The 15,876-nt window shown below is 32.7% G+C and overlaps 1 protein-coding gene across 1 annotated transcript; it reads right to left on the bottom strand.

Annotated features, from left to right (window-relative positions):
* Positions 1–13,231: 13,231 nt before the first annotated feature.
* LOC133324444 (uncharacterized) lies at positions 13,232–15,178 on the bottom strand. Its single transcript, XM_061533286.1, has 2 exons — positions 15,100–15,178; positions 13,232–13,950 (listed from the first exon to the last, which is right to left on the bottom strand). The coding sequence occupies exons 1-2, from the start codon at positions 15,176–15,178 to the stop codon at positions 13,232–13,234; spliced, it is 798 nt and encodes a 265-aa protein (XP_061389270.1).
* Between the last annotated feature and the right edge of the window lie 698 nt (positions 15,179–15,876).

The raw sequence follows: 15,876 nt of genomic DNA, 5'->3' as shown, positions 1-15,876 counted from the left end.
TTGTATTGAAAATAAATTTGCGTATACGTTGTGTCATCAATCATACGCACTGGTGGTGAAAATAAATTAAAATAATTGAGACACCACAGTCTGCAAAGAAAAACTTAGTTTCGGTATATAAAAAAATATTTATGAAGTTTTTGTATTTTAAAAATATCTTTAAAGCCATCTTAAATTCCTACCTTTCGCACTCTCACCTACAGAAGGTCGAATTGCCTCTCCAGACAATTTTTTTCTGTTCATTCTGAAATTTATTACTGTATTTCCTTGACTCAACAAAGTCAAGTGCAATACTTAAGAAAAATTATATTTCTTAATGGGATATGTTGAGACTCAATGTGGATGCAGTTTTCTTTCTAGATTTTTCTTCTCTGCAATTTTTTCTTTTTTACGTCCAAAATAAGAAACAAATATTCCAAAAAACTGCCTTAAGTAGAATGAGTTTTTTGTTCTATAAAATTTATGAGATTTTTTTCTTCATACCTTACAAAGGTAGTTCTTTAGTTAGGCAAAGGCTAATATATTTTGACGTTTTATAGATACGTTCAAGCATAGTTTTGCTGATTTTGGCAGATAGTTTTTTTGCAATTTTTATTGTTGGCTCTCTTTTTTGGTCTCCTTAAAGTTTGTCAAATGATTTGTGAGTTGGTAATTTTTTTCCAGGAGTTGCTTGCTTCTTGCTGGCAATAAAAAATTGCAATTGACATTTCAATTGCTTTGTGCAGCCAATTGGCTGAAGACAGACGAGATAAGAACAAAGTATGTCTAAGGACATTGAAACAAATTCCAAGACGATGTCCAAACCAACAAAAGATGTAATGGAGAACCTTAAACACATAACTCAATGGCCTTGTAAAATATTTTCACATTAATTGAAATTTTGTAATTCACCTTTCAAAAATGTAAATAATTTCCGCAAAGCACTTTTACGCGTCGGTTCACTTCATTGGCAAGTGTGGAATGATTTTTTTTGCTGTTTCCGCCAAGAAGCCATTGTAATTCAATGATGCTAACTTTAATGGCTGTCAGTGGGACCAATAAATAATTCGGGTTATAAAGAGCATCAGAAAATGTTGATGAAGTATTAAAATAAGTGGTTTTTGTTGAAAATGGAATTTGACGTATACGTTGTGACATCAATTATACGCCCTTGTTGCTATATGGCAATTCAACTAATATCAATCATACGCTACGTGTTTGCAGGGAGATATTAATTTACATTTGATTTTGGCTCGAAACACAAAATGACAAATATTCTTTAAAATAATATATTTTTATATCACCCTTGAAAAAAATATTCCTTTAAAAATCCACGCCTTATATAGCCCTTGAAAAAAATATTCCTTTAAAAATCCACGCCTTATATAGCCCTTGAAAAAAATATTCCTTTAAAAATCCACGCCTTATATAGCCCTTGAAAAAAATATTCCTTTAAAAATCCACGCCTTATATAGCCCTTGAAAAAAATATTCCTTTAAAAATCCACGCCTTATATAGCCCTTGAAAAAAATATTCTTCTTTAAAAAATCCACGCCTTATATAGCCCTTTAAAAATCCACGCCTTGAAAAAAATATTCCTTTAAAAATCCACGCCTTATATAGCCCTTGAAAAAAAATATTCCTTTAAAAATCCACGCCTTTTATAGCCCTTGAAAAAAATATTCCTTTAAAAATCCGTCGGTTATAGACCTTGAAAAAATATTCCTTTAAAAATCCACGCCTAATATAGCCCTTAAGAAAATATTCGTTAAAAATCCACATAGCCCTTGAAAAAAAATATTCCTTTAAAAAGCCCAGGCCTTTTTGGTCCTTAGAACTTTTTTCTTTACTCCTTAAAGACCTTCCGAACTTTATTTTTCCCTTAAAGTATTTCAATATTGCTTTGGCAATACCATTTATTTTTATTTCCTGCGTGTATTTTGGACTAGAAATGGAAATTGTTGTTTGCATTTCACTTTCTTCGTTTGTCCCGGTCCCGGTTCGCTTGCTTCAATTGCCTGTGTCATATACCAAAGTGCGGATGGCGAACGTAGTGGTATGCTTTTCAATATCCGGCCTATATAAATTTCCGTTACTGCCCATCCGCCAACTGCTAACCAATTTTCATGGGTGGAGATTGTTTGTATTTTGCACTGGAATATTTTCCTGTTTTGTCTTATGTTAATGCTAATCAGAAATCCAATTGAATTTTATTGTAATGGTGGTGGTACTGGTCATTCGGTAAGTAGGTTGAAGGAGGTGGTGGATTAGAAATTGCAAAATAATCCTATAAATGGCGTCAATAGAAACGTAATGTCTTGTAAGATGGAGGAAAATTACCTCTTATGTGGGGTTATTCTGGTAAATAGGAAAACATATTGTGGGGTGTTTCGAAGGGTGGATGCTAGCTTCTTAAGAAACTTTTTTTTAGGTATTTGTACTAGATTTTTTTTTAATTTGTAAATGTGTACCAAGTCCAGGCCGGCCAAGGTAAATTTTTAACCCATACCCATTTTTTTCTTTATAAAATTCTCCCACGATTTTTTATTTTTAATATTTGTTCACCCACCACCTGCTGTCCAATGACTATTACATTATAATCACCTATTTGTAATTCAAACCACTTAAGAACTGTTAGCCAATTTGGCACGTTTTTGCCATATTATTATGGCTGATGGTGGCGGGTGGGGGACATTAAGCAATTCCAACCATGTCATTTTATCTACCTATCCATTCATGCAGTTAACTGTCAAGTTGATTGAATAAGTTTCCTTTCATGTGTTTTTTCTTGTCCTGCTGATTCCATTCGGGAGCTGTAGTTACAAATTCATTTTACAGCTTTTACATTATGCTTTAAGAACAGAATTTTTATGTAGTAACGGAATTTTATATTAGCCATATTGATGACTATTAACTGGCGCAAAATAAAAGGTAGCATCAATGAATTTTAAATTTCAAAAGAATACGTTTGTTTAAAGTGAGTTTTTAATGGTTATTTGAGAAAAGAGAATAATTCCCTTTAAATTTTGATTATAAGTTACCACAACTCTCCTTTTAAGTTCTTAAAAATATATTTTTTTAATGTTCTTAAAAATGTTCCCTTAAAACCTCTACTCATTTGAAATAACTTTAAAAAATTGTGTTTACCGATCTTCAAAAGTCCAAGAGTGCGGATGATTGTTATCAATTAATTGTAACCACAAGGGCGTATGATAGACATCACATCGTATACGTCATAAAGCTTACAAGAGTTTTTTAAAAGTATTTCTATACAAATCTTTGCCCTTTGAATGCCCTTAAAAATATATGTTAAGTTATCTTTTATCATTTCCAAATCTATCGGTTTCCAAAATATTTATATTATAAAATAAGGGAGATCTTCATAAATATATATATTTTTTTTTAATTTCTGTGTCATGTGGAACCTTCAAAAATATGTAAAATATTTTAAAAAACTTCTATGTCCATTTGATCCTTGCATTCCTACTACTCTTTTTGACGTCTTGAAACATATTTTTGAAAATATATACGTGTTAATGTGTTAATCACATTTTTTAATTCTTCGCTTTTATATGACCTTTAAAAATATTTTTAAAAAATGCAGCTTAAAAATAAAATATTAAAAATATTTTTTTTTAACAAATCTACAAACATAAAAATATATATTTTTAAAGTATAAAAATTGCCTTTAAAAGTAATTTTGTAAATCAGCCTGTGTTGCGTATGATTGATATTATTTGAATTTATTGTAACCGCAAGGGCGTATGATTGGTGTCAAAACGTATACGCTATGAAGAGACTCAATTTGTTTTTAAATCTAAGTTTTGCATAGGGACTAAAAAAATCATTTAAAAAAAAACTACGCTTTGCTGTTTAGAGGCTCAGGAAATATTTTTTCAGAGGCTATATTAGGCCTGAATTTTTAAAGGAATATTTTTTCAAAGGCTACATTGGTTGTAGATTATTTTCAAAGGCTTTATTAGGCGTGAATTTTTTAAATCATTACTTTGTCAGGGACTATATTAGGCGTGGATTTTTTAAAGGAATATTTTTTCAGGGGCTATATTGGGCGTGGATGTTAAAAGGAATATTTTTCAGGGGCTATATTAGGCGTGGATGTTAAAAGGAATATTTTTCAGGGGCTATATTAGGCGTGGATGTTAAAAGGAATATTTTTCAGGGGCTATATTAGGCGTGGATGTTAAAAGGAATATTTTTCAGGGGCTATATTAGGCGTGGATGTTAAAAGGAATATTTGTCAAGCCGCCATTAAGAAATAAATTTAATACGTGATATGCTATTAATAAAAAAATCTCATCATTCATTTCACTTTTTCTCCTGTATTTTTTATTGAATATGACATTAATTGAAATATAAATTATATCATTGCAATCTGCAATTAATCAAATGCAATTTTACTCTTATTAATAGTCAACAACAGCAACATCACTCATACGCCCAAATCGAATTTGTTTAATGAATACCCCAAACACACACTCATACATACATACGAACGACCCAGTGTCAACCATGGCATATAAATCATTAATTCTATATTGTGACACTCTCACAAAAACGACGATGTTCCATTCAATTAATTTTTCAAAATTCGTATTTAATTAATATTGAGTATGGTGAATATGAGCCGTGAAGAAGGAGGGAGCTTAATGGCCTGAAGTGGACGACGTGATGATTTGCTTTGTTCTGGGATAGCTTGGTTACTTAGAAATTGAATTCAATTAAAATGATAAAATCATAAGAGGCCATTCAATTTGATTATAAGGATGTATGCGAACGAAAATGGATATTAGTAATTTTAATTTGAATATGTGGTCGTTGTTGGAGGTGTTGTAAGGAAATATTTCGAAATATGCAATTAACTTAATTGAAATAATGACAACCGAATGGGGCAGTACTAAAGAATGGGAGAATGTTAAATAAATATAGAAAAATCATGTTAATTCACCACCTAAAAGTATGCATTAAGAATATTGTGGTGTATACTTTTAGGCGCCATAATAAACGAATTATGGATTTTTGACGACATAAGCTTTGCAAGTAGTATTTAATAGTATTTTTTTAAAGGGTTATCAGAGGCGTGGATTTTTAAATAGTATTTTTTTAAGGCTTATCAGAGGCGTGGATTTTTAAATAGTATTTTTTTAAAGGATTATCAGAGGCGTGGATTTTTAAATAGTATTTTTTTAAAGGATTATCAGAGGCGTGGATTTTTAAATAGTATTTTTTAAAGGATTATCAGAGGCGTGGATTTTTAAATAGTATTTTTTTAAAGGATTATCAGAGGCGTGGATTTTTAAATAGTATTTTTTTAAAGGATTATCAGAGGCGTGGATTTTTAAATAGTATTTTTTTAAAGGATTATCAGAGGCGTGGATTTTTAAATAGTATTTTTTTAAAGGATTATCAAAGGCGTGGATTTTTAATAGTATTTTCTTAAAGGATTATCAGAGGCGTGGATTTTTAAATAGTATTTTTTTAAAGGATTATCAGAGGCGTGGATTTTTAAATAGTATTTTTTTAAAGGATTATCAGAGGCGTGGATTTTTAAATAGTATTTTTTTAAAGGATTATCAGAGGCGTGGATTTTTAAATAGTATTTTTTTAAAGGATTATCAGAGGCGTGGATTTTTAAATAGTATTTTTTTAAAGGATTATCAGAGGCGTGGATTTTTAAATAGTATTTTTTTAAAGGATTATCAGAGGCGTGGATTTTTAAATAGTATTTTCTTAAAGGATTATCAGAGGCGTGGATTTTTAAATAGTATTTTCTTAAAGGATTATCAGAGGCGTGGATTTTTAAATAGTATTTTTTTAAAGGATTGATTGTCTGTTTTTTTGGTTTTTTAAATAGTATTTTTAAATCTCCATCGACTCCCATTTTGTGCTCCTGTCCAAAAAAATAGCGTTTTAATAATTTAAGGATACACCATTTAGGAGGTCACATTTAATGCATTCTGGCAGCTTGCATCAACGTTAATATTCTTCCGCGTTGTGGCCCTGATGTCTTTATAAAACTGTATAAGTGGTTTTTCTTATTTAATTGCAGTTAAGATAGAATTCCTTAACAGCATCAGAAAAATTTAGCGGGAATGCTGAGAAGACTACAAGTCAACAGTGTATTTTCTGTGTAAAGGGTGTAAAAATAACAACCGAACAGCAAAGACATTGTTGAGTTATTAAGGATGCATCTTCATTTTGGAAGGTAAACTAAATTTACCCTATGGCACTACCTCACTTCTCAGGATGCATCCACCCTGTCGTGTAGTTCCCAATTTAAATAATAAATTGCAAATTTTCGGTAGAACAAATTCTTATTTTTTTTCCTACTCGCTACTTCCTTTTAATGATATTGCTTAAAATGATATTATACTTGATTAAACATTTGCAAAGAATGTTTTTTTTATTTTATAAAAAATAACTTTTCTTTGTTGCCATTGTATTCTTTTGATGAAATTCTGTTGCTCTGGATATGTGTTTTTGGCATGTAAACAGAGAAAAAAATGTTTTTCTTTGTTACAATTTCTTATCTGCAATGATATTTTGTAGTTGTAGCATGTCCTAATTTTTTAGTTAGTTAAAATGATGTGAAGGGTCAAAGAAATGCAACTGATGTAGATTATTATAGAAATGAATGTTCAAGTACAATCAATGTAACTGATTGATGACATAACGTATACGCCATGAGTAGCAGATTGTCGGTAATAAACTGAAGGATAATTGTCATTATATTTGCAACACTCCGAATTGTTGGTACTCATATATAAAAAATTATATATTTTCTGAAAAATGTCCATGTAGAAAAGTGGATTTGTTCAATTAATATTTTTTTCGAAAAACTATCACTAATTCAAGCTTGGAATTTTATAGAACATGTTTGCAAGGAATTATGACTGATTTATGCGTAAATTTTGTGCATGGTTTATCAGTGATTATTATTTATTCTCTTGATTCATTCTTAAGGAATATTCTTCGAGGGACTATCATCAGGTTATGCCTGAATTTCTAAAGATATATTCTAGAAGAACTATAAATAATTACAGGGTAAAATTTTAAAGCAATATTTTCTTCAAGGATAAAGTCTACCATTGATTATAGCGTTATATTGAATACATGTATTTTATTCGCTTTTGTGGTCAGTTTTTTGTAATTAAAGAAATGTTCTTTTCTATGGCGGGCATGATTTCTGGCCACTGGAACTTCCGAATTCAAAAATTCTAACGGCATTCGAAAGAGTACATATTTGACTCTGGTATGAACTAGGATAATTAAAATCGCACAAAAACTCACAAAATGGCGGATCTATGAAATTTGATTTTTTGAAAATTCACTATTATTGACCACAAACCAAAATCTTCACCGATTACACGATAAATCGATAACTAATTAATCCGATCGAATTATTAGTTTTGAGCTTTCGTGCCACCATACGCAAAAACACTGTTTCAAGAAAAAAAAACGGTTAAAAATTTGAGAAGTCGTCTATATCTACAAGAGTTGTGGAGGGTTTCACTTTTTATAGGGACATTCTTGAATTAGTGCGGGATTGAAACAAATAAGAAACAAATTCAATTTTTTGGGGGAGAAGGGGTAATTTCCCATTAAGGAATATTTTTCGATCATCATATGTTTTACAGTTTGGGATGTTGTTCAAGACTGAAACCTCAATCAGGTGTTCCTTCGTGCTCTCGCTACCCAACGTTCACCTTCTAAGTCGATTTATGCATGTCCGTCCGTCAGTTTGTCCATGTTAAATTTTAAACAAATTACAGGTCGCATTTATGATCCGAATTGGATGAAAGTTGGCATAGGTCACTTATTTGGCCCAAGGACGAACCCTATTGAAATTGAGAAAAATCAGTTCAGATTTCGATATAGCTCCCATATATAGTTTCGTCCGATTTTCAGTAAATGATGCAACAAAGCTCCAAAATATTGCCTATTGAACCAAAATGTTGCATAACGTACTGAAGTTAGTATAACCTACTGTGTGGAAAGTTTCGCTGAAATCAGTTTATATTTAGATAAAGATGCCATATATAGTTTCGTCCGATTTTCAGTAAATGGGGCACCAAAGCTCCAAAATATGGCCGATTTGCACAAAATTTTGCAGAACGTTCTGAAGTTAGTATAACCTACGATTCCGATTTAGATATAGCTCCAATATATAGTATATATATATATATATATTATCGTCCGATTTTATGTCAATAATGAACCAAGGACCCAAAATATGGCCTGTAGGCATACAATTTTGAGCAACGTCCTAAAGATAGTTTAGCTTCCATATATATTTGTGTCCGATGTGGAGTAAATATTGCACCAAGGACTCAAAATATGGCCGATATGCTCAAAAGGTACTGATGTTAGTATAACATTCAACGTTCGGTTCGGATTTGGATATAGCTTTCATATATATTTTTGCCCGATTTAAAGCAAATGGTGCACCAAACTCCTCATTTTGTCAAATTGATAAAAAAATTGCACAAAGTACAAAAATGACTTTACTACTTTCCTTACTGGTTTTAAATTGACGAAGCTCTCAATTCCTTGATTGCTTTAATTTGATTTCATTCCAAGAGGAAACCCCCTCACTTCATGAATACCGCGACTCTGGATGGCGATGTACAATTTACTATATGTCACTCTCCTATGAAGACCATTAGATCAGACCATTTCCTTGGTACCATTGTGTAAGATTGCGTACACACACTATTTTTACTGTCCGATTCCGTATTGTCCGAATTTTCTGGATTTTTAAGCTATTGATAGCGGTTTAATATTCGAAAATTTGTGTTTTGCTAAATGATGTCTATATTATTATTGAGAATCGGTCGATTATTAGGTATAGCTTTAATAAATATTTGGACTGATTTCACGTAAAGTGAGAACCAAAGACGTTTGCATTGTATATTTAACTTTATCCGATTTCACGTAAATGGTATATATAACAGTCAAACTCCCGTTTTCCGAATGACACGAATTTTATTTAAGGGGACTCCCCCATTCTCGGGTTAAAAAATTTTAATTAATTTGAATCTAACTAATTCAAGAATGTCCCTACAAAATTTCAAGTGAAAATCTCAAGAACTCTCGAAGATATAGCCGATTTATTGTGTCAGCATCAAGTGACGGCTAAAGGGCTTCTCGAACTTTAAACGCGTTTTTCTCTTTTGCGAATGGCGGGCACGATAACTCAAAAACTAATAACCCAATCGATTCCAAAGTTTTACACGTTTCTCTGTGAGTGTATAGCTATCGTAAGAACTAGGATAAAGCCAATCGGTGAAGATCTTCCTTATTTTTTAACTTGGTTTTTGGTCAAAAATCGGCAATTTTCCAAAAATATTTTTTCAAAGGTCCGCTATTTTGTTAATTTTAGAGCGAAGTCAATAATCCTAGTTCATACGAGAGCCAGACATGTACTCTTTCTAACACCGTTGGAATTTTCGGATTCCGATGTTCCAGTGATTTTAGAGCGAAGTCAATAATCCTAGTTCATACGAGAGCCAGACATGTACTCTTTCTAACACCGATGTTCCAGTGAGGAGTTATCATGCCCGCCATAAAAATAAGGACTTTTCTTTAATTACAAAAAACAACAACAAAACAATAACAAAAAATTTTGTAAATTATTTTTCGTCCTTTTTAAATCTTCAAATATATATGTGCAAAGTTACAAACCCTAACAAGCATTGGTATTGATTTACCAGCCCATTCAAAATCTTGAAAAATTAAAATCAAGAAGGGGGGGGGGGGGGGTTCCCTTAAAGAGTATTTTTCAAGATAAGATAATCGCTTTGCAGGTCAAAGCGTCCTGCGTTACTCAAGCGGAACAGTTGTCTCATAACCATTTTTGCCCAAAAAAGCAAGCTTTTTGTCTACGAGAACCCACATGGTCGATTGTTGTTTATTTTCACGCTAATACTCATAGATCCATGATTCGTTAGCTGCGACCATCTCATAAATGCCCTTTGAAGGACGACGATAATATATTTTTTTAAAATTTTTTCGCACCAATTACGCGGTCTTTCTCAAACCTACGTTTTTGGCCGTCATAGAACGTCGGCCGCTATTTATTAAACCAGTCTTTCACATACAAAGACTTAAGTTTATCGATGTACTCTTACCCTGATAATCCACATCAATCCAGTTTTCCGGTAAACAGGTAATTTATTGTTGTAATCCCTTCCTGTTGCCGTTATCACCCATTAAGAAATGTTGACTAATTTATTAATTTTCTCTGTTTATTTCAGGTATGTACCCGCTTAAATCCATACTCTGTGAGATGCTCTAATTGCAGTAAGTAAATTTGAAAATTTTCGATTGGTGTACATCTATAAATTAAATTTCCACTATGTCCAACATTCCACAATAATAAACCAATATTTCTCACGGTGTACAAACTTATAGGATTTCCATATTAAATAATTTCGACGAACCCTGTCATTAGACTTTTCTTTCTCATCTTTCCTATCTACATCCTGTGTTTAATTGAAATTTTCGGGGTGTTTTTCAAATACCTTTTGGGAAAATTACATAATAAGGGAAATTTGGTTAGGCATTGTTTGCTACACTCTGTTTTGTAATACTGTGTGTGTTCGTGAATTAGGCAAACAAATCAACCACCATGTGTCACACCCTGTGTTTACGTCAAATCCGCCGTCTTAGTTACTGTAAATATATGTTTAATTCGGTTCGTGTCTATGATAATATAACATTTGTCATTCTTTTCTCGGCTACACCCTGTGTTTGCACGTGAATTTGTGTGGGTCATTGTTCACCTTCATCCTGTGTTTGTGTTTATAAACAATTCGACATAACACCCTGTTACAACTCGGTTCACAAAATGTCTACTTTGAAAATATGAAAAAGAAGAGCAAATGTGGTAAGTATCAAAATTATTATATAGATGGTAGTGCGGTATTAATTTTATTTATTATATCAACGATTTCATTTTAAATTTTCACATATTCTTTAAAAAAAGTTCGAAGACTTTGTGGTTATTTGAACAATTATTCTTTAAAAAAAAACATAGAATTGGTCCGTTAGAAAAAATATTTCTAACAAAATACTCACCATTTTATGGTCTTTTTAAAAAACATTCTTTGAAAAATCCAAGCCTTTTGTGGTCCTTAAAAATGAATTCTTTAACAAATGCATGCCTTGTTGGTCCTTTGAAAAAATAAACTTTAAAATCCACGCTTTAAAATATATTATTAAAAATCCACGCCTTTTTCGGCTCTAGAAAAAATATTCTTTAAAAAACACATGTCTTGATATACATCAGAAAAAAAGAATTCTTTATAAAATACACGTCTTGATAGGCCCATAGATCTTTCTGAGAATTTTTCTCTCAAACACTCCAAGAGCTGCCTCATCTGCTTGCGTAAGTACCCATGCTTCAGATCCATATAACAGCACGGGTAGTATCAGCGTCTTGTAGAATGTGAGTTTGGTCTGGCGAGAGGCGGCTTTACTTTTGAGTTGCCTGCTCAGACCAAAGTAGCATCAGTTGGTCGACACTATCCTTCTCCGAATTTCAAAACTGATGTCATTAATTTTATTTATGGTGGTACCAAGGTATATAAAATGATTGACTAACTCGATGCTGTAGTTCTCAAGTTCCACAGTTGGTCCGAGTCTACTGGACGTCTTGCGCGTTGATACCATCGGCTTGGTCTTCTCGCCGTTTACTGCCAGACCCACTTTGGCAGACTCCTTCTCAATTTGTTCAAAGGTAGCTGTTACCGCTCTCAATGTTTAACCCATTATGTCGATGTCATCGGCGTAGGCGAGTAACATGTGTTGCTTGGTGTACAGAGTGTCATTTCTGTTCAATTTTGCCTCTCGTATGACCTTTTCCAGCAGGATGTTAAAAAGATCACACGACAAACTATCACCTTGTCTGAATCCTCGTTCAGTATTAAAGGGCTCCGAGAGATCCTTTCCGACTTTAACTGCTGATCTTGTGCCTGTTAAAGTTATCCTGCAGAGCCGAATTAATTTTGCAGGACTGCCAAACGCAGACATTGCTTTATACACCTTTGAACGGATAGGGATGTCGAATGCGGCTTTATAGTCGACGAATAGGTGGAATGTGTCGATGTGTTTTTCGTAGGGCTTTCCAGGATTTGGCGCAGAGTGAAAAGCTGGTCAATGGTGGATTTGCCAGGTCTGAGGCCACATTGGTATGGTCCAATAACGTCATTGACCACTGGCTTCAGTCGTTCACACAGCACACTGGATATCGCTTTATATACGATGGGAAGGAGACTTATTCCTCTATAGTTGGCACATATCGTCTTGTCTCCTTTTTTGTGCACGGGACACAGGATGCTGAGGTTCCAATCATAGGGCATACATTCTTCTAGCCAAATTGTACTAATCAGCTGGTGCATGCTCCTTACCAGCATCTGACCACCAGTCTTGAATAGTTCGGCTTGTAACCCATCGGCACCTGCTGCTTTATTATCCACGCCTTCATAGGCCTTCGAAAAAATATTCTTTCGGCCCTAGAAAATATATTCTTTAAAAAATTCTCGACTTCTTTAAAAAAATTCACGCCTTCATAGGATTTAGAAAAAATATTCTTTCGGCCCCGAAAAAATATTCTTTGAAAAAAATCCACGCCTCCATAGGCCTTGGAAAACATTCTTTCGGCCCTAGAAAAAATATTCTTTAAAAAATCCACGTCTTGTAGAGATCTTTGATAAAATATTCTTTAAAAAATCCACGCCTTGTAGAGATCTTTGATAAAATATTCTTTAAAAAATCCACGCCTTGTAGAGATCTTTGATAAAATATTCTTTAAAAAATCCACGCCTTGTAGAGATCTTTGATAAAATATTCTTTAAAAAATCCACGTCCATGCCTTGATAGGCCTTAGAAAAAATATTCTTAAAAATATCAATCGTTATCGGATGGATGAATATTTTCTTATTTTTTTCACGTCATATTTTTCAAAGAATGTGATTTATTTTTGAGATTATTTTATTATCTTCGATTTGACATCCACTTGTAATTCCACTGTTTATCGATTGTTTTAATTTTTGGGTGGTACCACCCCGCAATGATTTAACTACCTTTATCAGAACATTGTTTGCTATTTTTAATAATCTGCATGATAATTCAAGTGATTTATTGAAAGACAATTCAATAGTTTTGGTTTTAACATTTATTTGTTATTTCAATTTTTTTTTTTTGATAATAAAACATTCCGAACAATTTAAATTTAATCTTCCTCTGGTGGAACACATGGTACCTTTTCAACGGATTCACCATTGCCACCGCTACCGCCGCCACCACCAACCATACCCAAAATATCACCCAAGGTCATATCAGCAATCATTTCGTTAACAGCTGGTACCAAATAGCCATTGGTCAAGAGGGCAACATTTTCGGTATTATCGTTGATGGCCAAATAGACCCACTCCTCAATGACTTGATTCAATTTCCTGTTGATAATAGGGATCTTGGAGAGACCGCTAATTTCAGACTTAACCTCACCAACAGAAATGTACAAATCGAAATAATTCAATTTGATGGAACCACCCAAAATGCCCATGGAGTATTTGAAGCCACCACGGATGTTGAGATCCTTCAAAGCGAATTTGGCCTTGCCTTTACGGGTCATTTTAACACCGCTAACTTTAGTGGTCATGACATAATCGGTTTCCAAATACACATGATTCCAGTTAAATTCAAAGGTACCCTTACGCAACAAGGCTTGGATTCTCAATTGCACAATGTCGAAATCATTCAAACCGTATAGACGGAAATCGTTAATTTCACCAATGGCCATCAGGGCATCGGAATCAATGTTCAATTCCTTGTGAGCAATTTTCAAGGGAGCCAATGGTGGAATACCCAAACCGGGGAAACCGCATGGCATTTGTTCTTTGGCAGCTTCAATGGCATCGACAATTTGACTGGAAATGGAACGATCTTGGGCTGAAAAGAGAAAAAAATTGAATTTTTAGTAGTAATTTTAAAAAATAATTTCAAAAAATATTTAAAAAAATATGTTTTAAAATCCAAGTCTGCATTTTTCAAAAAATATTTTTTGTAAGAATCATCAAGCGTGGATTAAAAAAAAAAATCTCAGTACAATCAAGCGTGAATTTAAAAAAAAAATATTTTTTCTAAGGACTATCAGGCATGAATTTATAAGAAAATAATTTTTCTTAGGACCACCAAATGTGGAGTTTTTGAAAGAATATTTTTTCTAAGAACCACCAGGTGTGGATATTTTGAAGAATATTTTTTCTAAGGACCACCCAGCGTGGATTTTTGAAAGAATATTTTTTCTAAGGACCACCAAGTGTGGATTTTTTGAAGAATATTTTTTCTAAGGACCACCAAGTGTGGATTTTTTGAAGAATATTTTATAAGGATACCCAGTGTGGATATTTTTAAGACAATTCAGAGGTTCACGCTTGTTGACATTTGAAAAAATATTCTTTCAAAAATCCAAGCCTTGTAGGACCTTTTAAAAAATATTCTTTAAAAAATCCACGCCTTGTTGGTCCCTTGAAAAAATATTCTTTAAAAAATCCACGCATTGTTGGACCTTTTAAAAATATTCTTTCAAAAATCCACGCCTTGTTGGACCTTTGAAAAAATATTCTTTAAGAAAGCCACGCCTTGTAGAGGCCTTAAAGATATTCTGCAATAAAGCCACGGCTTCTAGAGGCCTAAGAATTTTTTTTTTAAAAAGCCACGCCTTCTAGAGGCCTTAGAAGAAATATTCTTTAAAAATCCAATCCTTGAAGAGGCCTTAGAAAATATTATTTAATAAAACCACGCCTTGTTGGACCTTTAAAAATATTGTTTAAAAAATCCTCGGTTTAATGGGAATATACGCCATGCATGTCCTGAAGAAGGTATAAAGAGGTTCTGTTAACCTTTAAAAGACTTTAATTTCCCATAAAGCTTCGAATTTTCATATTTATATTTTCTTCGAAATATTTTTATTAACAACCACACCCACATTTCAATACAGCCTTCTTATAACGAGCCTCTTCTTGACTTTTTTTATTCCAAAAACCATTCACCCATTATATCACCATTTGTTATGCGATTATCCGATTAAACACTTACCAGCAACGGCTACTTCCAAAATTTCTTTTTGACCCAATGCCAAGGGCATTAAAGCCAATAACACCAAAAAGTACTTCATGTTTTTCTCGAAAAAATGTCAGGTGTTTACCTCACGAATTTAGTGAAAAAACTAAACTAGAAAATTAACTGCTGTTAGAATTTTATAAAAAAAAAAAATCAATACAAATTTCAAATCTATTGATGGATTAGCCAAAAAGGTATGGCAATAAATAAATAGTCAAAATAGTAAAAATGTCGATAATGTTTATGATAAGGAGTTAATTTTCCTTTCTTCGAATGTGATAAGATTAAAATTTCAAGAATGTATTTTACACTCTTATACGTGATGTATAATACTTAAAATATAAAAAGATGAGTGTTGGTAAAGGCAAATTTTTCAACAATTTATTAAACTATATTAATATTTATCCAAAAGTAATTGGAACCAGAACTATCAAGCTACATGCGTCAATTAATATTAATTACATTTACCTCATAGGTATAGCTACATCATGAAAGTGTATTTTATTTTGCGCCCCAAAGTATGCATACTATTTTTAATAATACAATCGTAAATTGAAATATAGATGGAGCTCGTCATAACGTATAATAAAATATTGGGTATTGTTTTATCCAAAGCTTTTCATATTAAATGTTATTAATTGGCATATTTGAGTCCCTAGATTATCTTATGACTTGATAATACAACTCATTCCGTCCCATACTAAAACTCCAAAATTCAGTTTCCATGCTTGCCCCTAAAAGTATGCCCTGTAC

Source organism: Musca vetustissima, unplaced genomic scaffold (genome assembly GCF_032173495.1).
Source record: "Musca vetustissima isolate MV318-11 ecotype Yass unplaced genomic scaffold, APGP_CSIRO_Mvet_v1 utg32568, whole genome shotgun sequence".
In the NCBI taxonomy this organism is placed as follows: domain Eukaryota; kingdom Metazoa; phylum Arthropoda; class Insecta; order Diptera; family Muscidae; genus Musca; species Musca vetustissima.
Note: the sequence above shows the minus strand (reverse complement) of the source record. Positions and strands in the feature narration are given on the sequence as shown.

Excerpts from the sequence above, each read along its gene's own strand:
- LOC133324444 (XM_061533286.1), bottom strand. The coding sequence starts at position 15,178 with ATGAAGTACTTTTTGGTGTTATTGGCTTTAATGCCCTTGGCATTGGGT. Across the intron at positions 13,951-15,099 it reads TTTGGAAGTAGCCGTTGCTG|CCCAAGATCGTTCCATTTCC; the intron begins GTAAGTGTTTAA and ends TTCTCTTTTCAG.